The following is a 25,780-nucleotide window of genomic DNA, read 5'->3' on the forward strand; positions in this document are numbered from 1 at the left end:
CCTTAAGATCTTCTGGTATCTATTTTGTTTTAGGTGGTGTCACCTAAACCTAAGTCAGGTGGATAACCTGACTCCTTATTCTTGCCTTGGAAATTCAAAGTCTCTAGCAAGTGCCTTTTATGGGATCTAGCACCTGTTGCCTGCCCAGTACATGGGTGCCATTATTTTGAATATGGTGTGTTGGCTGAAGGGGTCTGTAGTTAACAGCAGAAGAAAAGTTCTCTTAAAAGGAAGATCCCTGTGGGAGTATCATTTAGAAGAAATCTCAAATTTTATATTGCTACTACAATGATAACATTTTGAGTTTATTGAGTTAGATAAAATTTAAAGCTAATTTTACCTGTTTTTTTCCCGTTTTCTTTATATCACTGTTAGGAGATTTAATATTATGTTAAGTGGCTTGAATTATATTGCTGTTGGACAGTGTTTCTGAATGATGCTGCCGCTGGCTGAGTCATTTCACCAAGCTTCAGTACATACATGATTCACTGTATGTCTCAGAAGAGAAGAGAATCAGCACTTTCTGCTTTTATGAGTAATGGCCTTTATGTGTTGTACTAATAACACATTGTTTAAGGTAAATCTTGGTGTGTTCAGGCAGGCACCTGATGTGTCCTCTTGGTGCGTTCTCAGGCATACAGTGGTGGGCTAGAGGCTGTGCAGTTCATAGCCTGGTTCCCACTGCTGTGTCCCCAGCCTCAGCTTGGGTGACAAAATTGCAGCACCTTACAAAGCCACCCAGTGGATTATAATCCTGGGGATAGGAGCCCTGGGTCAAGAGGTTTTGTCTTGGCTGTTTGGCCTCAGGCAAATCAATGACCTGTGGCTCTCTCTTCAGAATCCAAGGTTGAGCTCCACCATGGCTGAGGCATCTTCTCCCTACCCAGTCACTTCTCCAGGGACTGATCTGGAAACTCATGTTTCCTTATTGCCACCACTTTGCTGGCACATTATCTTAGAAAAAAATATTCTCGTCCTAAGGGGGTCTTCAGGGGTTTAGAGGAATCTTTTTAATCTTCCTAACATAAATTTGTGATGAAGAATCAGGATGGAGTAGTGTGGCTGTTCTTACTAGATGGCAGAACTAAAGCTCTCTTACATCTTCTGCCCCTGGTGCCCAGCGTAGGGAAGAACACCACCGTCCTGGTCTATCGGCCATGTGTGTATACCTTCGAGGCCATTAAAATGTTGAAGACTGACAGGTGGCTCTGATTTTATGGTTGTTTTTAAAAACATTAGATTTCTACTCTAAAAATGGAATATACCCTTAAAGGAGTCTGATGGGCTGGAAGGTTTTTTTTAAGAAAATAAGCTTGTTGTCTTCTGAAAAATAATTGTTTTCTCTCGAGCTGTGTTCCAACCTGTGAAAAGTGGAAAGCCGGGCCTGAGAAAAGGGGAATCCGGGGTGTGGCTGACCTGGAGAGCACAGGACAACAGACAGGTGGGGACGGGAGTGGCTCCAGGTGTTTTTGGGGATGTGCGCAGTCGTGTGTCTCGTTCTCAGACATGCAAGGAGATGCCTTAGCTAATATATAAAGTGAAAATAATCCTCTTGGTGTTTGTGATCAGGGCAGCTATAGAAAGCAAAATGGATCTCGGCCTCGAATTTAAATATCAGAACTGGGTTGGTTTTGTCACTTTCCCATTCTTACGTACAGTGATGGGTTGCTTGACTCTTCCCTTGCCCCAGGGTCTGGGGGCTCCACATGCAATCACGGTACCAAAGTTGAAAATAGTTAATATGAAGAACTCACAGGAGGCTGGTCCACGATAAGTTCCTTCAGTGCCTGATGAATTGGGTTCGACTGATCCTGTTTCTTCTGCCTTGATGGAGGTCCTTGCTGTCAGAGCCACAAGTCATTCGACAATTTGGGATATAAAACCTGGTTAAGAATAGATCTAATTTCACTTCTTGATGGCGATTCCACAGTCCATCTGAACTAGGGAAAGAGTGCACCCGACCTTTCTTCTGCCCCAGGAGACCCTTGTGAGGCTATGTATACTTTAAAAGGATCTCACAAGGGAGGTACTCCAAGATCCATAATTTGGGGATTCTTCTATGATACAGACCCTTTATGTGCAGCATTACCTGTCAACCCAGACTACTGACGAGCCATGCCATGCAGGGTACACAAGGGTAGAGAATTCTAGCACTTCAACACATGACCTTTCTCCTTTTCACCATCACTTCTGATTGTTAGCATGGAAAAGGATGGAACTCACCACATATCTATAAACTGGAAATATGCCCACATTCTATTAAGTTAAAAAAAAAAAAAGATGCAGGGGACACCTGGGTGGCTCAGTAGTTGGCGGTCTGCCTTTGGCTCAGGTTGTGATCCTGGAGTCCTGGGATCAAATCCCAAATCAGGCTCACCCACAGGGGAGCCTGCTTCTCCCTCTGCCTATGTCTCTGCCTCTCTCTCTGTCTCTCACGAATAAATAAATAAGATCTTAAAAAAGGAAAGAAGGAGGCAAATTAGGAGGACCCATTAAACTGCTCTGGCTGTTGTCACTGTCTAAAGCTGGGTCCAGCAAACGTATCCATTAAGGACAAGGATAGGATTCATACTTTATTTTTTTAAAGATTTTATCTATTTATTCATGAGAGACACAGAGGGAGGCAGAGACATAGGCAGAGGGAAAAGCAGGCTTCTCCCAGATAGCCCGATGTGGGACTTGACCCCGAGACCCAGGGTCAAGCCCTCAGCTGAAGGCAGACGCTCAACTGCTGAGCCACCCAGACGTCCTGGGATTCATACTTTTAACAGTGGTCTTTATCAGGAATGTTTTGCAGATAAGGACTTTTTCTTTTTGGACAATGAGAAGAATACAACCAAAAAAAATTAAAATGAAAAACAGAGTGGAGTGTGATGCCTAGAGGCACATGTTTTCTGTAAAACACTGTTAACACATTGGCCTGATATGCCTGAGCCACCCAGCTAGGTTCTGCTTGAAGAATGCAGTGGGAGAAGCCCCAGCTTGGAAGTGGGAACATCCAGAATTGTTTCCTGGCTCTGTCCCCAAATTCTTTTGTCACTTAGTGTCCTCATCTGCACACTGAGGGTGTTGCGTCGATTCCTGAGTTCTAATGTCGTCCCTTTTAGGAGGCCTGTTCACTAGAATAGGGCAAGGTTTGACTAAACTGTGCCTCTGATGCTTGCTGGCTTATTCATCAGGAAAGTCCCGCTGTAAACAGTGGTAAGGGATTATGTCACTTTATTTCCCCCTCCCAGAGCTCTGTGCTTTCCCCTTGATCTCCATGTCATGATGTAAGTTGTTGGTACCCGCCCCTGTGAAGGACTATTGCAGAGGCTGAGATGCGCTCTGATGTCCATTAATCACCAGCTTTGAATCTGTGGGGCAGAGGGTGGATTTTTATACACCTACGTCGGGGTTCTGGTAAAGAGTTTGCACAGGAAGCCCTCCCTTGGCTCTTTTCCCATTCCTCTTAGCAGCTATTTCAAACTCTTACTGTTCTCGCAGCTTCCCGCCCATCTCCTGCACTCTAAGTTGAGAATGTCACCTCTTTATAAGAAAACAGAAACCATTAGATATCAGCGGGCCATGTTCCTTCCCCCTCCCTCTCACCAGCTGTGTACCTGCCTGCCTTTTGTCATCTCCCTGCCTACACCTGTCCTGGAAGCAGGACATGTTCCCAAAGTTCCCACATTCTCCACAACCTAGTTGTCTTATCACTGCCTCACCTGAGAGCCCTTCCCTTAATAAAAATCTGATCAGCTCCGAATTTTTGAGTTACTACCAAGTGCCACAAATCACTTAATCCGTTCACCTCATACAAGGGTAGTATTCGCAGTGTATGGTTGAGGAAGCTTAAAACCCAAAAATATCAGTCATTGCCTAGTAAGTGGGACCTGTGGAGTTTGAATTCTGTGAACGTCCAAAGCCTGTGACCTCACCCACCCCCTCACACACAGACTTCCAGCTCTGCTCTCCCCGCTTCAGATTCACACTGGCCTCCAGGTATGGGACAGGGTCCCAAAGATACCTCGTGCTTTATAATTCAAGATTAAATTAGTCCCCTTGGATGCCTTCTAACCCCACACTTAACACTCTCACCCCACCTCAGCTCCTTCTTCCCTACTTGGTAAATTACTAGGTTGATCGTACTGTGGCACTGCCATGGCCTGGCAGGCAACTGCTATGGCTCTCTGCCACCCCTGCATGGAGAGACTGGCTTCAGGTCATGCCTGTTGGTGCTTGGAGCCATCCTCCATTCTTTGTCACCACTGCCTTCACTTGATCAGTGCTTTCTTTAATATCCCTGTTCTTTTTTTTTATAACCAGCATGCCTCCTGCAAAGCCAGTTTTGAGACTACTCCCTGAAAATATAATAGAAAGGAAGATATGATCAGAAAAGTGCTGGAGGGATGCCTGGGTGGCTTAGTCCGTTGAATGTCCAACTCTTGATCTCAGGGTTGAGTTTAAGCCCTGCATTGAGCTCCATGCCCAGCATGGAATCTACTTTAAAAAAAAAAAAAAAAGTGCAGAAAACAGCATCTGGTCCTCTGGGAGGGCTTGCCCTGGAACTTCATCTTCCATTGAGGTTGTTACCGAGCAGCGATTAATACCAGCTCAGAGTTAATAAGCACAGTCTGAGAGGAAAGAATGTCCTAACAAGCTCTCTATATAGAAAACCTCAGCTCTTCCTGTAATTTGATGTGATTTTTTTCCTAGTTCCTTTTGTCATCAATGCTGATGATCTTTGACATGTACTTAAAAATATCATCACCTTTGTGGCAGTTTCTTCCATTGCCTTTGTACTAAGTATCCCTGCCCATTTCCCTCTCCCCAGTGAAATATTAATGCTTATTAACTGGTTACAGCTATTCTTCTGAACATGAAGTTGTTATTTCTGGATAATTTTTAAGTGAAGAAATATTAAGCTCTTCCCACATGTCAAATGCCATTTGGTCCTGGATAATTAACATTCACATGCCTATTGCTGGTAGAGATAGTTAGGACTCTTTTTTTTTTTTTTTTTAATTTTGTTAAAGAGATTTACTTATTTTTAGAGAGGAAGAGCACACGAGTAAGAAGAGGGACAGAAGGAGAGAAACTCAGGCAGAGTTTGTGTTAAGTATAGAGCCCCGTGCCGGGCTCAGTGTCACAGCCCATGAGATTATGACCTGAGTCAAAAGCAAGAGTTGGACACTTAACTGACCAAGTCACCCAGGTGCCCCTAGAACTCATTAAAAGGCAGTCTGAGTTACTAATAAGTTCTAAAATATGCATGCCTTTCCAACAAGCCTTCCCTTTTGTGGCTTGTAGTCCTAAGAATAAAACCAACAAATGGTGTATTTTTCTAGACACATGTACAGTGATGGCTTCTTGAGTGAAGATCCTAAAGCAGCCGTCCTATGGAATGTAGTGAAGTTGTAAACAGGATTTGTTAAATCATACATTGACCAGGAGCCATATGCATGATACTTGATTGTGAAACAAAGCTGCTTCTGTGGTCCTAACTATATTCCTGGTGCTGCTAATTATCACAGCGTCATTAATGTACCCTATGACCCCCTTGTACAGATGAGAAAACCAAGGCCCTTAGAGACTTTATTCACCACCAATGTCAGAGCCAGGATTTTGTTCTTGCACTGCTGCTCTGCATGCTTTGTTTAGCAAGACCTCATGAAAAGTAGAAAATAAGAAGGGAGAACTGTACATGTTTATTAGGCAGACTTGCCTCCTCATTGGAATCTAAACATTATTGATTTTTCTTCTTTCCCATGGCACCATAATCACTCATTAGATAGACCAATAGTGAGATCTTAATGACATTTGTCCAAATACAGAAACTCTCAGTTCCTTCTGATTAATAGAACAGATTCATTCCATGTCATAATGAGTTGCCGTTCCTGTCACTCATGTCAAAGTTTCCTCTACTTCGCTCCACTTGAGTTTTAATTTTTTTTTTTTTGAGAGAGAGAGAGAGAATAAGGGGAGCAGCAGGGGGCAGAGGGAGAGGGAGAGAGAGAATTTTAAGTGGATTCTACTCTCAGTGCAGAACCCAGACATGGTTCTCAATCTCAGGACTCTGAGATCATGACCTGAGTGAAATCAAGAGGCAGATGCTTAATGGACTGAGCCACCCAGGTGCCCCTTCCCACTGCAGTTTTAAACTCTCTTTCTCCCCCTAAGTGCCCTACATTTCTGCTCCAGATAAGAACCTTATATGCCCTAACTCCATGACCCAAATCTTCTAGGATTTGATCCTTCACTTACATACATGCTCACAACAAGGTGGGGTAGTTGGTTGAGCGTCTAACTCTTGGTTTTGGCTCGGGTCATGATCTTCAGGGTTGTGAGATCAAGCCCTGTGTCAGGCTCTGCACTCAGTACAGAATCTACTTGAGATTCTTTTTCCCTCTCTTTCTGTCCCTCCCACTTGTGCTCTCTATCTCTAAATCTTTTTTAAAAATTTTAATTAATGAACATGCTCACAACAGTGCTGTCCATAAATATGTGCGTGCACATCCATACATGTGCACACCCACACCTAGAAATTTAGAAGACTTTCTCATAATCCTGTTGATCTTAAAATTACTCATATTTCCTAGAATATAAGTATCCTTTTGATGTAAACAGTTGGTGACTTGGCCTTATTTTTTTTGTTGTTGTTTTTTGCCATCTTCACCTATTTGTTGTATACTTTAACATTTTTAACTTAAATTGTCTTTAGGGTTCTAGTGTATGCCAAAACTAAAATGATATCCAACATACCTGTGTTTTAGAGCATTTAAAAAATGATACTTATATTTATAATGAAATAAATTTTAAAAAGTATAGGAGGAAATATGGTGGGGAATCCCTGGGTGGCTCAGTGGTTTGGCACCTGCCTTTGGCCCAGGGCATGATCCTGGAGTCCGGATCGAGTCCCACATTGGGCTCCCTGCATGGAGCCTGCTCCTCCCTCTGCCTGTGTCTCTGCCTCTCTCTCTGTGTCTCTCATGAATGAATAAATAAAATCTTAAATAAAAAAAAAAAAGGAAATATGGTAAAAGTGAAACCCTCTTATGTTTCTGGTGGGTGTATTCTTGCTATAGCCCTTTGAAGGGAAATTTGGTGAAATCTCGCCATTAAACTTGAAAATGTGTGTGGCCTTTTACTGGAAATTGCTCCTTTTCTTCATTTTTTTTTAAGATTTATTTATTTATATTTTTTATTTATGATAGACACAGAGAGAGAGAGAGAGAGAGGCAGAGACACAGGAGGAGGGAGAAGCAGGCCCCATGCCGGGAGCCCAACGCGGGACTCGATTCTGGGACTCCAGGATCACGTCCTGGGCCAAAGGCAGGTGCTAAACCGCCGAGCCACCCAGGGATCCCCTCTTCATTTTTTGAGAACCATGCACAAGACAGTTCATGTGGAGATACTGGTTATGCCATTTTTAATTACCCATTGTGTTTTAAAGATTTTATTTGACAGGGGATCCCTGGGTGGCTCAGTGGTTTAGCACCTGCTTTCTGCCCAGGGCGTGATCCTAGAGTCCCGGGATCAAGCCCCACATCACGTTCCCTGCATGGAGCCTGCTTCTCCCTCTGCCTGTGTCTCTGCCTCTCTTTCTCTCTCTGTGTGTCTCTCATGAATAAATAAATAAATTCTTAAAAAAAAAAAAAGATTTTATTTGACAGCATGAGCACAAGGCAGGGGGAATAGCAGAGGGAGAGGGAGAAGCAGGCTCCTTGTGGAGGAGGGAGCCTGACAAGGGACTCGATCTCAGGATCCTAGGATCATGACCTGAGCCAAAAGCGGATGTTTAATCTATTAAGCCACCTAGGCACCTCTTTAATTACCTTTTTTTTTTTTTTTGCATATTTACTTAAATATACTGATATATCCATCGCCTTCTATTCAAAACTTTAAACAAGATTTATATGTGCTAATACAGAAAAGTCTTCATGGTCTGTCATCATTAAATCAAGCATATTGTGAGACTGTCAATATTGCATACCATTTATGTATTTTTTAAATTTTTTTTTAATTTTTATTTATTTATGATAGTCACACACAGAGAGAGAGAGAGAGAGAGAGAGGCAGAGACACAGTCAGAGGGAGAAGCAGGCTCCATGCACTGGGAGCCCGACGTGGGACTCGATCCCGGGTCTCCAGGATCGCGCCCTGGGCCAAAGGCAGGCGCTAAACCGCTGCGCCACCCAGGGATCCCCCATTTATGTATTTTTTAACACGAAAAAAAACAATATGTGACTGTAGGAATGCTAGAAAAAGAACAGTTTTTCTTTTTTATTCTATCCTAGCTCACAATGTGTTGTCTTCCCTTTTAACCATCTCTCTTAGCTTTCCACACTTGTAGTCAGATACCACTGTGTTCTTCCTAACACATGTACACTCTTCCATTGTTGGGTATGTGGTTTATTTAAGCTGCCTTCTCAGTGGGAAATCAGTTTTTATTGACTGTGGTTCAGGTAACAATGTCATGCCCACTCATCTTTTATTTGTGTGAATATCCCTGTAGGATAAATTGCTAGCAGAGCTACTGGGTGTCAGGGTGGCTATGACAGACTTGCTACGGAGAACACCTCCGCTTTCTCTCTGAGCTCAGGCTTTAATGAAAAGAGAAATTGGGGGCACCCAGGTGGCTCCATCAGTTGGGGGTCCAACTCTTGATTTTGGCTCAGGTTATGATTTCAGAGTCGTTGGATCGAGCCCTTGAACCCTGAGTTGGACTTGAGTTCAGTGGGGAGTCTGCTAGAGATCCTGTCCTCTCCCTCTGCCCATCTCCCTGCTTGCATTCTATCTTTCTTTCTCCCCACCCCCCACTCTCCCTCTCTTTGGGGCAAATAAGTAATCTTGAGAAAGAGAAAGGAAGAAAAGAGAGATTGGGAGGATTTTTTGTTTTATTTTGTTTTCTTAGAAACTGAGTTTGAATTTGTCCATACGCATTACTACTTGGATATCTTTTAAGACGTGAGTGGAATCATTTCCCCAAAACTATGCTATTTAGAAGCAGCCGTTGGCCCTGCTTTGCCAGTAGATTAATTGACTCATGTTCCTGCATGCTGAGGCTTGTTGGGGACATGTGCCTCCTCAGAGATGTGCAGTTGTGTTTGCTTCTGTGGTAGAACAAGTGTTTTCCTTGTTGTTTGCTCAACTTTTCCTTGGAGGAAAATTATTAACCAATGGCTCTCAGAGAGCCAATTCAAGAGTCTTGATTCAGAAACAACCTACCAGTCAGTTTTTTTCTGGGCTTGTCCCTGTTCTGTATGTGAAAGTGCCCAGTGTTTTCTCCTTGGCAGTCTGGAACTTACTTCCCTTGCCAATACACAACACAATTTTGCCTCCTTCACTCTTCCATGGGCAGTTTTTTTGTGTAAGCACACTTGACTTCTCTTAGCCTGGATCCCTGTTTGCTGGCCTCCACGGTTTTTGTATACTTTGAACGCGAGGTCTGTAAATGTGTCAGGCCCTGCAGTTGGCAAGTGAGAAGTGCAGAGGCAGATTTCCCATAAATGGCAGTTGGTAGTGCTGAGCACTTGCTTCCCGGGTCTCCTTAAGTCATCATATCGACCTTGGAAGGTAGGTGGTATTATTTATTCCCCATTCTAAATATGAGAAAATGGATACCAACTGAGGTGCAGAGATGAGATTGACTTTTCCCGGAGGCACACAGTCACTAAGTGAACGGTAAAGCCAACTGGATTGGTCAGTCCCAGAATCTGTTTTCCCAGAGGCCTCACAGTCCCCTTGCTAAAGAAGCCAGAGTGGGGGCCAACCTTCAGCATTGTTTCTTTATTACTGTGGAAGCCATTACTGGGTTGATTATATCTTAAACCACAGAAGTACATGTATTAGTGTCCTGTTGCTGCTGTAACAAATTACAGTTGACACTGACACCCATATCTGTTGAGCTGAAAATCCATGTATAACTTTTGACCTCCCAAAAACTTAACTGCTAATAGCCTACCATTGACTAGAAGCCTTCCTGATAACACACAGTTGATTAATACCTATTTATCTGTTATACATATTATATACTATATTCTTATGGTAAAGTATGCTACAGAAAATCATAAGAAAAAGAAAAATACATTTATACACTATACTGTATTAAGGAAAAAGTGTGCTCCACTCACCGCCCCAGTGATTGTAAATCCCATCACTCTTGGTCAGTCAGAATGCCTTCAGCATTAATCATACCTTATCATTTTATGCTGGACAGGAGTATTATTATTTACAGTGATTTAAGTTTAGGTTATTAGGTGTTTCATTGAATGTTTGATGCATAAGTTAGTTATGTGGAACAGCACAGAGAGGTGGGCAGGCTGTGTGAAGAGGTGTTTCTCATGTGCTGCTCCTTCCTTTTCCTAGATCTTAAACAACATAGCCACTAGGAATATTAGAAACCATTAGAAATAATGGTATTAAAGTCTTCATTGCTGGGGCTTCTGGGAGGCTCAGTGGTTAAGCATCTGCCTTTGGTACAGGTTGTGATCCCAGAGTCCTGGGATCGAGTCCCACACCGGGGTCTCTGCAGGAAGACTGCTTCTCCCTCTGGCTATGTCTCTGCCTCTCTCTCTGTCTCTCATGAATAAATAAAATCTTAAAAAAAAAAAAAAAGCTGGGTGGATAAACTACATTTTATGATTAGAAATCGAGAATCAAAAAGATATGGCTGTTTGCTCTCTAAGCCCTATAGCTTTGTTTAAAGAAAAAAATGGAAAATGTTCCACTTGATAGAGGAGTGAAAACCATAGTTAATGAGTATTGAGTTTATGTGACATAACTAATGCCTGTTTTTGTCTTCAGATGGGAGTTCAGAATGAAGTGGAGTGAGTAGGCAAAGAAGGGGTAGAAAAAGAAGGGAGAGGACATAGATAGGTAAGGTAGGGGTGTTATGGTATTTATGGGTGTATAGCTGCTGGAGGTTTCTGTGACCCTGTTTTCATACTTCATCACGGTTGTAAATGGGGATATTGCTAATCCTTGACTCATGGAAGGCTGATACCAAGCCAGAGCTGGAGTACGAGGCACGATTTTATTGGTTAATTGTACAAAAAGAGAAAAGCCTCTGTGTATGTGGGCTAGGACAGCCATTTGACCTGTGCTTCAACCCCATCTGGGACTGCTTTGGTGTTAACTTGGCCTTCCCCTAAGACACATAGGACAGAAGGCTGGGAGGAGCACAGGCTAGGTTTTCATCCCTGCAGAGCACTGAGGCCTCGTTATTAAGCCAGGCGACTTTGGTGCCAGCTAGTGCTACTGTTTTTAGTATGTGACAGGATGGAAGTAACAGATGAATTTTGGTAGGTGGGCACACCAGCTGTATGAACCCAACCAGTATATTTTCTCCACGCTGTTCCTTCCCTCCTGCTCCCGGAAGTAGATGTTAAGCCATCCGCCTCCCCCTCCTTTCCCTTGGGCTGTCCCTCCCCGGCCCTCCCCTCTGTAGGAAAGATGAAGACTCTCTTTCCTGTATTACTCATGAGTTCAAGTTGAGAACAATATAAAGGACATAGAAGGTGCTTTATTCTGAAAACTTTGGGTGAAAAATTGCAGGGTGACTTGGCTCCGGGTTAATTTTAGCCTCTCTTTTGTGGATTCAAAACGTTTTACCAAAAAGATGAACTAAGAGACTTCCGAACCAATTCTAGCGGGTAGAGAAACAAGCTAAATAATGTGGCAGAGAGAGTCCCCAAAGCGGAGCAGGACAAATAGCTGCATTCTTCAGTGGGTCAAAGGAATGAAAGACTAAGGTTGGGGGTGGAGGGCAGGAGCTACTCTCATCAGAGACAGGCCAAGCAAATGCCAAGTTTAGGACCTTGTTTGGAACTTGAAACTAAAAAAGCATTTGTTAAAGAGAAATAATAATTTAAAATACATAAATGAAAGACACTTCTGAGGACATCAGGAAGATTTGCATATGGTCTGTGTATTAGTTGGTATTGAGGAATTAATTTTTATTGAATGTGATCATCACATTACAGTGAAAAATCCCGTATTTTGGTACATCTGAAGTAGGCGTGAAACGTCAAAGTCTGAGATTTGCAACCATGGAAAAGCTAACAGAGGAAACAAGGTGGACAAAATTTGAATGGTTGAATCTAGGTAATGGCGATGTGTGGGGCTCACTGTACAGCTCTCTACATCTACAATGACGGAATTTCCTAGTGACTTCCTTAAGTGTTTTACCCAACCTCCCAAGCTCAAAGTTGAGTTGTACCTGCAGTCCGCTGCAGTTGTCCTGTCAGTCACGAGACCACACCCTTGAATTCCTGTTGGAAGGCATGTTGCCACCAACCCAGAGCCAGAAAAACTGAATACTGTCCTGAAGGGGCTTTTCCAACAATTGCCTTCAGCTTATCCAGAGCTCCTGATTCTGGATGAAGGACCAAGGTGTTGACCTCGATACAGGGGATTCACCAGCCCCTGGAGGATGGAGTGATAGCTTTAAAAAAAAAAAAAACAAAAAAAACTTTTCACTTTATTTTGTAGGACCACCAAAAGGCCTCAGACCTTCTATGATGGAAGTCATGCCTGTGCCAGAGGAGTATGCCATATTCCCATGGCTGAACCGTTCTGCCCCAAAACGAGAGAGGTTCGTAGTCTTTCTGGAAGGTGCACCGAAATAAGTTGTGGAGGGCTTGGGTGGCATCTAGAGTTATATTGATTGGCTAAGCAGGTGATCCCTTTTCCCCCTCTCAAGCTTGCTTCTTATGCAAGGTTTCTAGAAGACTTTCCCCTTGTTAGTACTGCCTCCACTACTGTCACTCAAAGTTGCGACCTACCTTTTTTATAGGTTTTGATTTTGCTGTCAGAATGTCTTTTAAATAATTTAGTGTAGGACAGCATATTAATCAAGAGTGTATAGTCTGGAACTAGATTACTTGGGATCAAATCTCTGCTCTTATGCTTAAGAGTTGTGTGTTGTTGGACAAGTTATTCCATGCCCCCAGGCCTCAGTTTCCTTGTTTGGAAAGTGAAGGTAATGATAACGTGTACCTCATAGAACTGTGTGAGGGGTAAATGAGTTATTACTTACAAAGTGCTTTGAACTCTACCTGTCAAGGTATGCAACATCCAACAACTGGTAACTGCTTTTATTAATTCAGTTTTTGATAATCTATAAATTGTCAGATTGGTATCATTGGCCTTTGAGCTGAGTTTGGCTATTACTGTTCAGCCTCCTCTCTAGGAATAGTAAAATCTTAGAACTAAGGGGGTAGCTCTACAAAGATCAGTGGAACAACTTAAGCATGTTACTCATTCAGAGAATTTTAACACCTACTTCTGGAAAGCAGATTTATTGTAACTTTTTTTTTTTTTTTTTTAGATTTATTGTAACTTCTATGTCCAGCCCTCGTAAGTGTGTAAAAGTAGTTTTCTTGTAGTTAACAGCAAGGGCACCTTAACTTCACTGTGGACCCAAACAAAAATCTAGAATCTGAAGCCAGGAGTCAGGGGGAGCCATTTCAGATATATCACTGCTTGTTGATTTCTCTGTGATTTCTGTGAAAATACATTTTTTTTGTTTGTTTGTTTAAAAAAAAAATGGCAGGTTAAGTTTGTATTTGGGTATTTGGGAAATATATGTTAACAGATACCAGCAGAATATATCAAATGCTGCTGGTAGTCTTCCCTCTGAAACACAGATCTGTCCACATAATAGATTTGCTTTCCAAGGGTATTAGATGTATATAAGATTCTTGTCCATTTCAAAATCGGGACAGCTTAGGAAGAAATAGACTAAGGAGAGAATAGGCCTGAGATTTTGTCCCAGGGAGGGAACACTGATTTCAGGTACTAGCAGTAAAGATAAGAGAGGGGAAATACTAATGATGTATACAGACAACATGCAAATGTGGTGGCTTGGTGATTGTTCCCAGTAATAGGGTTTGGCCTCCCTTGAGACCACGCTAACTCAGCTCTTCTTGGTGTAGCTAAGCCAGGGTACCTTCCCATGTAAGACTAAAAGAACACTAGGTTTAAGAAAACAGGAAAAAAATAAGTCTTTGAAATATGACCTCATTCCTACATACTCTGAAAGAGATTTGTAAATACCATCCAGAAATATAGAGAAGTTGATGCTGTATCCCTTGATAATTATCTCTTTAACTTTCAACATTCACATGACCTTTCATGTACGGATGAGGAAGGATTGTCAAGGTGAACTGTCAAGTGGTGAACAAGATGTGAACAGTGGTTGTACCATATTTTTGTGTATATATAAAGAGGTAAATATGAAAGTATTTACATGCAAATAGTGTTTTTGGAAAATTGAACCAAAAAAACTGGTAGTTTTTTTTTTTTCCCTTGGAAGGGATGAAGTGTGGTTTGCTACAAAAAAATACTTGTCACAGTAGTGGGGTAAATGTTTTGTTCCATGTCACTTTTACCCCAAAAATATTTTCACCTCTAGTCATTTTAGGAGGTAATCAGAAGCCAAGTTTTTCAAAAGTCCAGACACATAAAATATATTTAGCTTGGGTAATTTAATATTGCTAATACATTTGCAGGATAGTGGGAAATTCAGGATTTCCATTATCTTTGCTCCAAACATGCAAATGAAAGAGTCTTCACCTCAGACCCAGAGATCTCTTAGCCTGTGGTTTGGTGCAAAGTGCTGGTTCAAGTGACAAGACCCCGGAGTCTGTCTCTATGGCAGGTCCACATCCATAATCCTTCACTTCCTCCTCCTCACTATCATGGCACCTGCCTCCCAGGGTGACGTGAGACTCAATATGCCACAGCCCAGTATACAAGGTTGTTGTGATATTCCTTCACTTATCTTTAGAAGTACTGAAGTTTGCTTAAGACATACAGCTTTGTTATTCAGGATTTTAAAAGATATTTAATGAAAACAGGACTGGGCTGGCTGTATTTTAATTTGGGGATGGGGGGCATAGGTAGGGGAAGGAGGAATGCTTTAGGCCCACAAATTTATAATCTGTACTCTAGGGGAAAGTTTTTAAGCAGCAAAATCTTATTTTCAGCATATATAGTATAATAAATAAACATGATATAACCTCAACTGTTCATTGTGACTTGTCATGCTTCTAAATTTGGAGTTGCCAGGGCTCTCATTAAAATTCTTTCTCCCGTTGCTATAGCATAATGAAAATTATTTTTAAAGAAATAGGTTAATTTGCCTATGTGGTTCTGACATGTGCAGGCTAGACTTTGGCCTAAATTGGAGCCTTTATTGACACTGAGTCACACTATTTTATATATAGAGTACCCCAGGAATCTTTGCCAATTATTTGGCAATTAAGTGTAGAAGGTGCCAGTGTAATTGTTAGAAGACTGGTTTAGCTTTATCCAGTGTTTACAGTGTGCCCAATACAATTCTTTGCTGTATTATTTTTTAGCTCATTTAATCCTCACAATACTTCTATAATACAATCTAATTATTCCCATTTTACAGATGAGAAAATGAAAACATTGAAAGATTAAGTGAATTTTTGGCAGTGCTTAATCAGGTTAACAATTAATTAATTGATTTTTTTAAAGATTTTATTTATTTATTTATTTATTCATTCATTCATTCATTCATTCATTCATTCATGAGAGACACAGAGAGAGGCAGAGACATAGGCAGAGGGAGAAGCTCACAGGGAGCCTGATGCAGGACTCGATCCCCAGACTGGAGTCATGCTCTGAGCAAAAAGACAGACAGATGCTCAACCGCTGAGCCACTCAGGCGTCCCAACAGTTAATTTATTTTTTTTTCCAGCTAAATTTATTTTTTAATTAGAAAGGAATGTTGAAGCAAAGGCTAGAAATTGGGCAGCCCGGGTGGCTCAGTAGTTTAGCACCGCCTTCAGTCCAGGGCCTGATCCTGGAGACCTGGAATCGAGTTCCACGTCGGGCTCCCTGCATGGAGCCTGCTTCTCCCTCTGCCTATGTCTCTGTCCCCCGCCCCTCTCTGTGCCTCTCATTAATAAATAAATAAAATCTTTAAAAAAAAAAAAAAGGCTAGAAATTGATAACCTGAGGATTAGATGTGTATTAATAATTAGACTATGGAAAAAGTGATCATTCTTTTATTTATTTTTTTTAAAGATTTAATTTATTTATTAGAGAGAGAGCGAGAGTAGCATAGGGAGAAGCAGCCTCCATGCAGGGAGCCTGACACGGGACTCGATCCTGGGACTCCAGGATCAGGGCCCTGGCTAAAGGCAGCGCTAAACAGCTGAGCCACCCGAGCTGCCCGTGATCATTCTTTTAAATAATGTTTTTAAAACCCATGCATGGCCTTAAAGTGGTATCATGATAAATTTATTCTTAGAAAAAACCAGAATAGCTTCATTCTGTTTTTGTATGTGTTTTGGGAGAGGCAACAGGCTAAAGAGATTATGAAGAAACCATTTTCTTTTTGGGGGGTGTGGAAAGAGAGAGAGAGAATCTGAAGCAGGCTCCATCTCCATGCCCAGTTTGGAGTCCGATACAGGGCTCCATCTCACAACCCTGAGATCATGATCTGTGCCAAAACAAAGAGTTGGATGCTTACCTAGCTGAGCCACCCAGAAATTGTTTTCTAACCAAAAAAGGGTTCTAGAAAAGTCTTTAGCTCTTGTGTGAAATACCAATCAGGAGCTTGGAAACCATTCTTAGCATGTCTTTGAGGAGATGTGAGTCGGACTGGCACCCTCGCTCAGCCTGGGAGGGGAAGGGATCAGACTCAAATCCATGTTCACAACCCAGCTTAGTCTCTTCAAGCTGTAAAGAAATAAGTGAAATTAAAGTATATAAACAAATGCCTGGTATATAGAAAAAGTTCACAGTTTGCTTTTATATCTGTAAGCTGTGTGTGCAAGGGGCTGGGGGAACAGGGTTACGTAAGTGGGTGAGGGTCTAGAAAACACCCTTCTGTGATCTCCAGGCACTGTCTGAGGACCTGAGGTACTGACCATTTACAGTAAAAATTTTAAGTAATGGAACATGTTGAACATCAGGGAAAACCCCAAAATAACTCAGCTGTTACTTATGTTTGTAAGTTTTGAGTTTGTGGTTCTTTGTTTTCTAGGTCCTCATAGAGACGGCTAAAAAGTTAGGACTCCGGTGCCATTCAAAAGGGGCAATGGTCACAATCGAGGGACCTCGTTTTAGCTCCCGGGCAGAAAGTTTCATGTTCCGCACCTGGGGGGCGGATGTTATCAACATGACCACGGTTCCAGAGGTGGTTCTTGCTAAGGAGGCTGGAATTTGCTACGCAAGTATTGCCATGGCAACAGATTATGATTGCTGGAAGGAGCATGAGGAAGTGGTACGTAGAATTCTCTTCTCAACATGTATGACCTGGGTTTCCAGGCATCATGGGAGTGTCTTAACTATTAGTTCCATTGTATTGGGTCTGGAAAGTGCCTTTCTACCAGGTTTTAAAGTTAGCTTTCCCTATGTGGTCAGGTATTTTCTTTATACTTCTCCTTGGAAGATATGATCTCCACAGGGAAGAAAAAGACACTTTGATCCAAGGATAAACAGTACATTTTGGACATGTAGGTGTGATGGGAATCATATTGTGACTTGGGCCTTATTTTAAGGATGAAAATGTGTTTTGGTTATCATTTCTTTATCCTGTGCTACTGGTTATTATGTTTGTTTTCAAAGGAAAGACCTATTACCTCTTCCCTATAAGAGGACTCTATTCATATCTGTTTAACCTACCATGACTGGATGATGTTGGTGTAGGAATATGACAGCAGATAGACAAGCCTGTGAGAAGCAAACATTCTGAGGCTTTTGCGGGGTTGGGGGGGAAGTGCAGAGGTTAAGCTGACCAGTGTAAGGAAGCTCAGGGTTCTACAGAAATAGTATGGTGAACAGTACATATCCAATTGACCCAACCAAATATTTGCAGTCTGAAAAGGCTTTCTGGTGTAAGAATGGTGGGAAAGACAGGCATCCTTGGGTGGAGTGGAGAAGAAGGAGTAGACTATGTAAGTATTTCAGAGGGGAGATCAATTATGGGTTCTGGGCAGGAAAGATAGCGAGGTCCAGCTGATGTGTGAAGACACTAGACCACTTCAGTCAGGCTTCCAAAATAAATATACTTTTTTTTAAAGATTTTATTTATTTATTCATGAGAGACACAGAGAGAGAGAGGCAGAGACATAGGCAGAGGGAGAAGCGGGCTCCATGCAGGGAGCCCAATGTGGGACTCCATCCTGGGACTCCAGGATCACACCCTGAGCCAAAGGCAGATACTCTACCACTGAGCCACCCAGGCGTCCCAGTAAATATTCTACTTATTGTGGAAAACTTCAAACATCTGTAAAAAGTTGATAGTCTAGTATGATGAACCTCCAGTTATCCATCACACAGCTTTCCAGTTAGCCATGGCCAGTCTTGTGTCCTATATATAGTGCCCCTACCCACTTCTCTCTCCCCTGCCTTCATTACTTTGAAGTAAATATTTTTCCAGAAGGCCTCCTCTTTAAACTAAAATAATAACAAAATAACTTCAATACCACTATTGTAACCAAGAAATATTGATATTAATTCCTTAGTGTAACCAAATATCCAGACTGTTTACATTTTCCTTCTTGTCTCATATAACCGTTCAAATCAGGGTCCCTTATAATCCACACATTGCATTTGAATGATCTGCCTCTTAAATCTCTTCTGATATTCCCCATCTGTCTTTTCACTCCTTACATTTCCCTGGAAGAAGCTGAATCATTTGTCTTGTCCCCTGTCTGATTTTAAAATAGAGAAAAGGGGCAGAGGGTGCTTGGGTGGCCAGTCTATTGAGCATCTGACTCTTGATTTCAGCTCAGGTCATGATCTCAGGGTCGTGGGACCAAGCCCCATGTCAGGCTCCGCACTCAGGGAGTCTGCTGGAGATTCTCTCCCTCTGCCCCTCCTCCCCCTTAACATGTACATGTGCGCACTTGCTTGCTCTCTCTCAAATAAATAAATAAAAATCTTTTAAAAATAAAATAGAAAAAGGGACAAAATTACAGTCAAGGAGTTTTTAAGATTTTATTTGTTTATTCATGAGACACACACAGAGAGGCAGAGACGTAGGCAGACGGAGAAGCAGGCTCCATGCAGGGAGCCTGATGTGGGACTTGATCCCAGAACTCCAGGATCATGATCTGAGCCAAAGGCAGACACTCAACCACTGAGCCACCCAGGCACCCCCAGTCAAGGAGTTTTGAAGTAAAGAACAAGTGCACGGGTAGCTATTATGAGCACACTTATGGGAGGTGACGTCTTCTCCAAGATGACCCTTCCCACCATCTCAGAGATGCTTGTTGTGCTGTCCATTTTCATGTAAAACCGTAAGATATCCATCTGTCAGTCCATCTATGTATTTGGAATTTGGGTTGTACTTGAACACAGGTTCTTTGTTTTGCATGGATACCTTGTCCTGATTCCTCAGTGTAATTAACCACTGCACTACTAAGGTATTTTGTGTGTAAGAAACTTCCAGATCCTGACACAGCATAATCTCTAACTTGGCAGCTCTGGTCACCTAAGGGACACGCTCAGCCTTATGGATGTTAAGAAGCTTCTTCCAATTAGCAGGAGGCTCCAGCCTCTGCCACACCCTAAGAGCAGGTTGCTTCCTGCCTCTGGCTTTCTGCTCAGTCTAGTAATATTTGCCTCCTGCAGATCAAATGGTGCTTTCCTTTACTACATGAGGTTTGGAAAGAAGTCAGTTGGAGCCACTTGAGTTGAAAGCAGAGAAGCTAAGCTGTGTGTAAGTGGTAAGGCACGAAGGCAGATAATGCTAAATGCCACAAGAAAAGCACAGACGGAGATCACATCATCACCCAGCCATGTGTGTCATTGAGCTTTAAACCAGATGTGCGGCCTGGTGTGGTGCAAAGATTTGAGTTGCCTACACCCACCTTCAAATTCCTGTTGCTCCATTTACTTGTGAGACTGGACAAGTTCTCTAATCCATCTACTCCTGTGTGGGATGGAGCCAGAGGTGAGGGGTGGAGGTTTTTCACTTACACTTCTAACCTTGCAGGATTTCTGGGAGAATTAAACCAAATGTAGAGTAGCTGCTATAGTGCCAGCTCCTAAGAGAGGGTGGTTATCACCAGGCAGCTATGATGGAGAGAGGTGGTGCAGAAATGTTTGAGAAGAAAACTTGTTTTTTAGGCTGGACATTAAGCAGAGGGTTAGATTTTACTGTGAAGAGGTTAGTAGAATGGGCATTTTGGATGGAGCCCAACAGCAGAAACAAAGAGAAAAGAGAGGTCAGAGTCCAAAGAAGTCAATATCAGTCAAAAGAAGGAGTGCCTCAGTCAGTTCAGTGTCTACCTTCAGCTCAGGTCATGACCTCGGGGTCGTGGGATCAAGCCCTGCATTGGGAGCTCCCTGTTCATCAGGGAGTCTGCTTCTCCTTCTGCTCCCTACCCCCCACTCATGCTCTCTCTCTCTTGCTCTCAAATAAAGTCTTAAAAAAATACATCAATCAAAGGAAAAACAGTAAATATAAGGTAAATCTCTTGGATGCTTCATGAGCCTGCACTGGAAGACTCTGCTTAAAACTTGCTTCTGCAGGTACTTGGCAACACCCATTCACTGCTTTGAATTCCCACAGTGATGGAACTCCCATTGGCTACAGTGCTTGTCATTTTTTTCTAAATACATTTCCGTGTTTGTGGGATGGGTCTGGAGTTTATAAAAACTCTAAGAAATAGAAAGATGTAATCTTTGTGCGCTTGAACCCCAGATTCCCTCTAAGTATAATGAGGTGTGACAAGTACTCTACCTCTGATAGCCATCTTACATTCACAACTTTTTTTCAACGTTTTTATGGAAGCAATTTTGGTGATATATAGAAGTTGACCATAGTATGAGCTTTTGTAAATCAACATCCCGCTTCAATTGTAAATGTATCAGCTTAGGGCCAAATCATATTTCATCTGGACTCTGATCCATAATTTTATCCATAACACCTAACATAACCACATTATCATTATCACATCCCAGTGGTAATTCCTTAATATTTCAAAGCACAGTTCACATTTCTAGTTATCCCAAATATCACAACTTTTTACCTCCAAGTGTTCTGAAGAGAAACTAGGTCATTTGTCCTGTAGAGTTTCCCACAGGAAACTTTCTGGATCACTGAACTCATCTCCTTGGGGTATGACATCTCCTTTGACAGATTCCTCTGTCCTCTGTATTTCCTTTAAATTGACAGCTGGTTCTAGAGATTTGTTCCAATTCAGGTGTCAAAACTAGTGTTGAGGGGCAGCCTGGGTGGCTCAGCGGTTTAAGCGCCTGTCGTCAGCCCGGGGCGTGATCCTGGGGTCCTGGGATTGAGTCCCATGTCAGGCTCCCTGCATGGATCCTGCTTCTCCCTCTCCCTGCGTCTCTGCCTCTCTCTCTCTCTGTCTCTCTCTCTCTCTGTCTCTCTCTCTCTCTATCATGAATAATAATCTTTTAAAAAAATAACTAATAAATAAATCTTTAAAAAAAGTGTTGAATTAATATGATTCCTGTAAGGAAGCTCATTAAAGTGGATTGTTTGTTTTGGGATTTGTTTTTGTCATTGTTCTGTGATGTTAGCTGTCCATCCATTAATTCATTGGGAGCTAAATACATTTGGGAGCTATATAAATACATTTGGGAGCTCCCAATACATTGGGAGCTATAAAAATGACAATACTCTGATTCCAGCATTTCTCTTTATTAGCTGGAAGACTTCTTGAAAGATAAATGTGCTTATCTTGTGATTGGCTAGCCAGTGTAGCAGCAGTTTTAAGACTGGAATCCATTCTATTGTGGATGTTAGGAGCATTAGCCACATCTTTCCAGACCTGCTAACATATTATACATCTGAGAAAGTTTCTCAAACGTTACATTGAAAACCAGCAGTTTTTTTCAGAGATACCATTGGATTCCTCCACCATCTCCCCTCTGGGACCAAGCCTGCCTTGAAAAGTGCAGAGCTAGTGCCCAGGGGATTGGAATTGGAGTGAACTGACTCTACAGTTCTGTGAACAGCAGTGGAATTATAAAATTGCTAGTAACATTTTCTGCTGTTTTTTTTTTTCTCTAGGTTTCAGTGGACCGGGTCTTAAAGACCCTGAAAGAAAATGCCAATAAAGCCAAAAGTTTACTCCTCACTACCATACCTCAGATAGGTTCCATGGAATGGTCAGAAACCCTCCATAACCTGAAGGTAAGTACCCTCAGCCATCTGCAAGCAGACACTTCCATGGACCATCATCTGCCTTACACTAGTCTAGAGGTTCTCTACCAGTTTTCATGCTCTTTCCTACCATACTACCAGTGTGAAATTGAGTAGTTATGGATTTTGGCTAGTAATACAAGACTGCTGAAAGTTGAGGTGGTAAGAGTTTTATTATCTAGTCTGCCAAGTTCTTAACATTGTCATGCTCTACAGGATATTCCTAAGTCATACTACAGAAGGTTGAAGATAGTGCTTGTTCTGTACATGGCTTATATCGCTGACAAAGCTGTTTGCTTTTTGGCAGACCCAGGCAAAGTGTTGGCAGCCTTTAAAGCCAAAACACGAATAGCAATACCAAAACGGTGCCAGGAGTGTACTTAGGATTGATGTTATATCAGACTAAGACAGTGATTAATGATAAACATGGGATGGGTTGTAGATTGGTAGCTTTTCAACTCTAGCATTAGTTCCCAGAATATCATTTAAACTGAGTGCTAAACTCAGAGACCCATGATTTTTATTTGGACATTTTTTGATTCTCTTGATTAACCACACTGGATAAGGAGTTGCCTCAAATTGATTGGATAGTCCCCTATCCAGAGAAAGTAGCTAGCATGGCCTAAGGTGTTGAACATACTGTACTCTTGGGTCTTAAGACAGGTAGTTGAGAGAGGATTTGAAAAGTTGATAAAAGCCCTCCTTACCTGAACTGCTACCACCAAGGAGCCCTAGAATGAGAGTCACAATTTTAGTGTGATGAAGACACCGCATGGTGGTCAGTGATTGACAGCTGCTGGGCACAGAGGAGCCATGATTTATAGCAGATACTGACTGCATGGTTTAAGTGCTCCAGCATAGCCGATTTCAGTCCATCAATCCAAAACCACTGATGGATCCAAAGAGCTGATTCTTGCAAGCTGATACAGCAGGCTACACTACACACCCCTCTAACAAGGTGTCTCTCAGCCCTAAGGACTGGCAAGTCAGGAATATTGGAATTTGTATTCCAGTCTTTCCCACTAGACTTCAAGTGCATAAGAGACAGGAAATACATGTGTTGGTTTCAGCCTTTATACCTAGGAGCTAAATATTCTAAATGACTAAATGATAGCCCCTCTTTCCCCCATGAAGTGTTTCATCATAATTGAAATGGAGACAAACCTTGTTAATAATTACAAAGAAAAGGGAAACAAAAGAATTCTAAGAATTGAGGAAAGTCCGTTTAAACTGGAAACCGAAAAAAAAAATAAAAAAAATAAAAAAAATAAACTGGAAACCGTTATATCTCCCTGGGTGCAGTGCAATAAGAACAGCATGACGTTAGCTTGTCTAAATAAGCACACTATTGATTGTGGGAAATATGACTCATACTTTTTGCTGCTGCTGAGGCTAGTGTCACCTGCAAGACGTGATGGGTTTTATTTTTTTCTTTAGGTTTTTCAACTGACCCCATTTTGACCATAGTCTTTCGAATTTGAATATAATTTCTCAAGGAGTAAAATTTATCATTTCAGCTTCATTTTTAAATAAATCTTAGATGGTAGAAATCCATGTTCTCCTTTCCTTCTGAGAAGTTTCTGAAAGTATGCAATTATAGTGTGTTTCCCTATGTGTGCATTTTTAAAGAGGGTTAATATTTATAGCTTTCATCAGATTCTCAAAGAGTTATACGATCTAAAGAAAGAAAATGAAGCATTTTGCTCTAGGCGAAACTGAGAATCATGGCCTTTGTTGTGACACATTAAGGCACACCCTACTAATAACCCTTTATTCTTGGGGGTATTTTGGGGGTAGTGTGTTCAGTTCTCTGTACACTGAAATGTGTGTCATGCATTCACTCATTTCAGAAACTGTGAGCACCTGCCATATGGCCAGCTGTGGTTTACAAAGGTACATAAGACCTGTGGTGATGAAGATGATCCTCTTATGTTTAGAGATACTGATGTACTAAAATTTCAAGGGTGTTTTCCAGTGGGATAAGGTGAATGACAGAGGTTGATATACATTAATCCAGGCTGGAGGTTAGTGCATAATACATATCCTAGTGGATATGAAAGAGGGTGGAGATCTGGGAAAACCTGGACAGCCCTCTTGAGATAAACAAAACTCACTTAGCAGGAGAGTGAGGAACTACGAGTTAAGAGCTGTATTGCAAGTTCCACGTCTAGTTGGTTATTTTTAAGTTTTAATGAACATGAGAATTTTCTGAGTTTATTGAAAGTGTGGATACCCTGGGCCCTCAAGTCTCTGAAATCAAAATCTGGTTTTTAATAAGGACTCCTGGTGATTATCCTGATCTTAAGAATCACAACCTATAGCAAGCTTTTATCTGTGCCTGTTTTCTTTCTTTTAGAATATGGCCCAGTTTTCTGTTTTATTACCAAGACATTAAACTAGCATGGCCACCTAGAGGACAAGAAGACTTGCTAATTCCAGTCATTTGGGAAATTTCAGCTTAACTTGGAAAAAACATGGAAAAGACATGCAGCTCTCATGCCCTCGCCTACTAAGGAAGAACATATTAGACCACACGTGCACATACCAGAGATGCCTTCTAGAAGGGTTAGACTGCTTCAGAAAAATGGCCAATGAACATGTGGAAAAATTCTGACATCTGACACTTTAGAAAAAAAAATAAGACCTCATTTACCTTTGTAAATTTGTAATAATAAAGGGTTTCCCATGTTACCAAGGAAATATGAAGAAGAAATGGGAATTCTTAGACTGTTTATTGGTGTGACTATAAATTTCATACAGTCTTTTTGGAGGGCAGTTTGGTAAGATGTATCAAAAGGCTTAAAAATACTTATACTCTTTGTGCTGGTTACCCCACTCCTAGGAATTTATCTTTAAAAAATTATCAGGGATACAAAGAACCGTGTATAAGGAAGGATGTCTAATATAGCATTAGTCATAATAGCAAATATTCAAAACAATCTTAATATCCCAACAGTCAGAGGTAAATTATGGTATAGTTCTAATTAGATTGTGAAGCAGCCAACTGAAGATCCTGTTTTCACATAATATTTGATGTCCTAAAGAAATGGTTGCTCTATAATATGAAATGAAAAAAGGGTATGTGTACACATTTTACATTGCTAATGTTGTTTTAAAGTTCTACATTAATGTACAAAAAGACCAGAAATGGATATATAATCTTTTGTTAACTGTATTTGGGGTTGGGACACTGAATCATTTTAATTTTCTTTATATTTTTCTGTGTCTTCACATTTTTCTACAATGAATATAACCAAATAATAAAGTCTTAAAAATAAAAAGATCCAGCTCTTGAAAACATACTGGTGTGAAGCAAAGTTTAAGATGGTAATCCTAAGAGGAGTTCTGTTTGAGTTCCATCTTCATTTTGTTAAAAAAAAAAAAAAAAAAAAGGATCAATGATAACTGTATAGTAAGAACGATACTTGGGCTTGCAACAACTTGAGAAAAGTTGGGTGTTTAATCATCACAGAGTAAATAAAATCTTTTTTTGTTTTTTAATAAAATCTTAAAAAAAAAAAAAAATGTTTAAAAAAAATTTAGGGGCAGCCCTGGTGGCGCAGTGGTTTAGCACTGCCTGCAGCCCAAGGTATGATCCTGGAGACCCAGGATCGAGTCCCACGTCGGGTTCCCTGCATG

The 25,780-nt window shown here is 41.4% G+C and overlaps 1 protein-coding gene and 1 long non-coding RNA gene across 3 annotated transcripts in view; one reads left to right on the plus strand and one right to left on the minus strand.

The window, feature by feature from the left end:
• MTAP (methylthioadenosine phosphorylase) overlaps positions 1–25,443 on the plus strand; it is a 52,156-nt gene extending 26,713 nt beyond the window's left edge. For both annotated transcript variants that reach the window (XM_038552528.1, XM_038552529.1), the window contains exons 5-8: positions 12,475–12,577; positions 17,006–17,245; positions 22,010–22,132; positions 24,498–25,443. In XM_038552528.1, the coding sequence (XP_038408456.1) occupies positions 12,475–12,577; positions 17,006–17,245; positions 22,010–22,132; positions 24,498–24,536 (505 nt within the window). In that variant the 3' untranslated portion in view covers positions 24,537–25,443. The remainder of the gene's footprint in view (positions 1–12,474; positions 12,578–17,005; positions 17,246–22,009; positions 22,133–24,497) is intronic.
• LOC119873924 lies at positions 11,918–17,139 on the minus strand. The gene is made up of 3 exons (XR_005366816.1): positions 16,490–17,139; positions 12,203–12,427; positions 11,918–12,041 (listed from the first exon to the last, which is right to left on the minus strand). It is a non-coding gene; the product is annotated as an uncharacterized LOC119873924 (long non-coding RNA).
• Positions 25,444–25,780: the final 337 nt, after the last annotated feature.

This window comes from Canis lupus, chromosome 11 (genome assembly GCF_011100685.1).
Source record: "Canis lupus familiaris isolate Mischka breed German Shepherd chromosome 11, alternate assembly UU_Cfam_GSD_1.0, whole genome shotgun sequence".
NCBI lineage: Eukaryota > Metazoa > Chordata > Mammalia > Carnivora > Canidae > Canis > Canis lupus.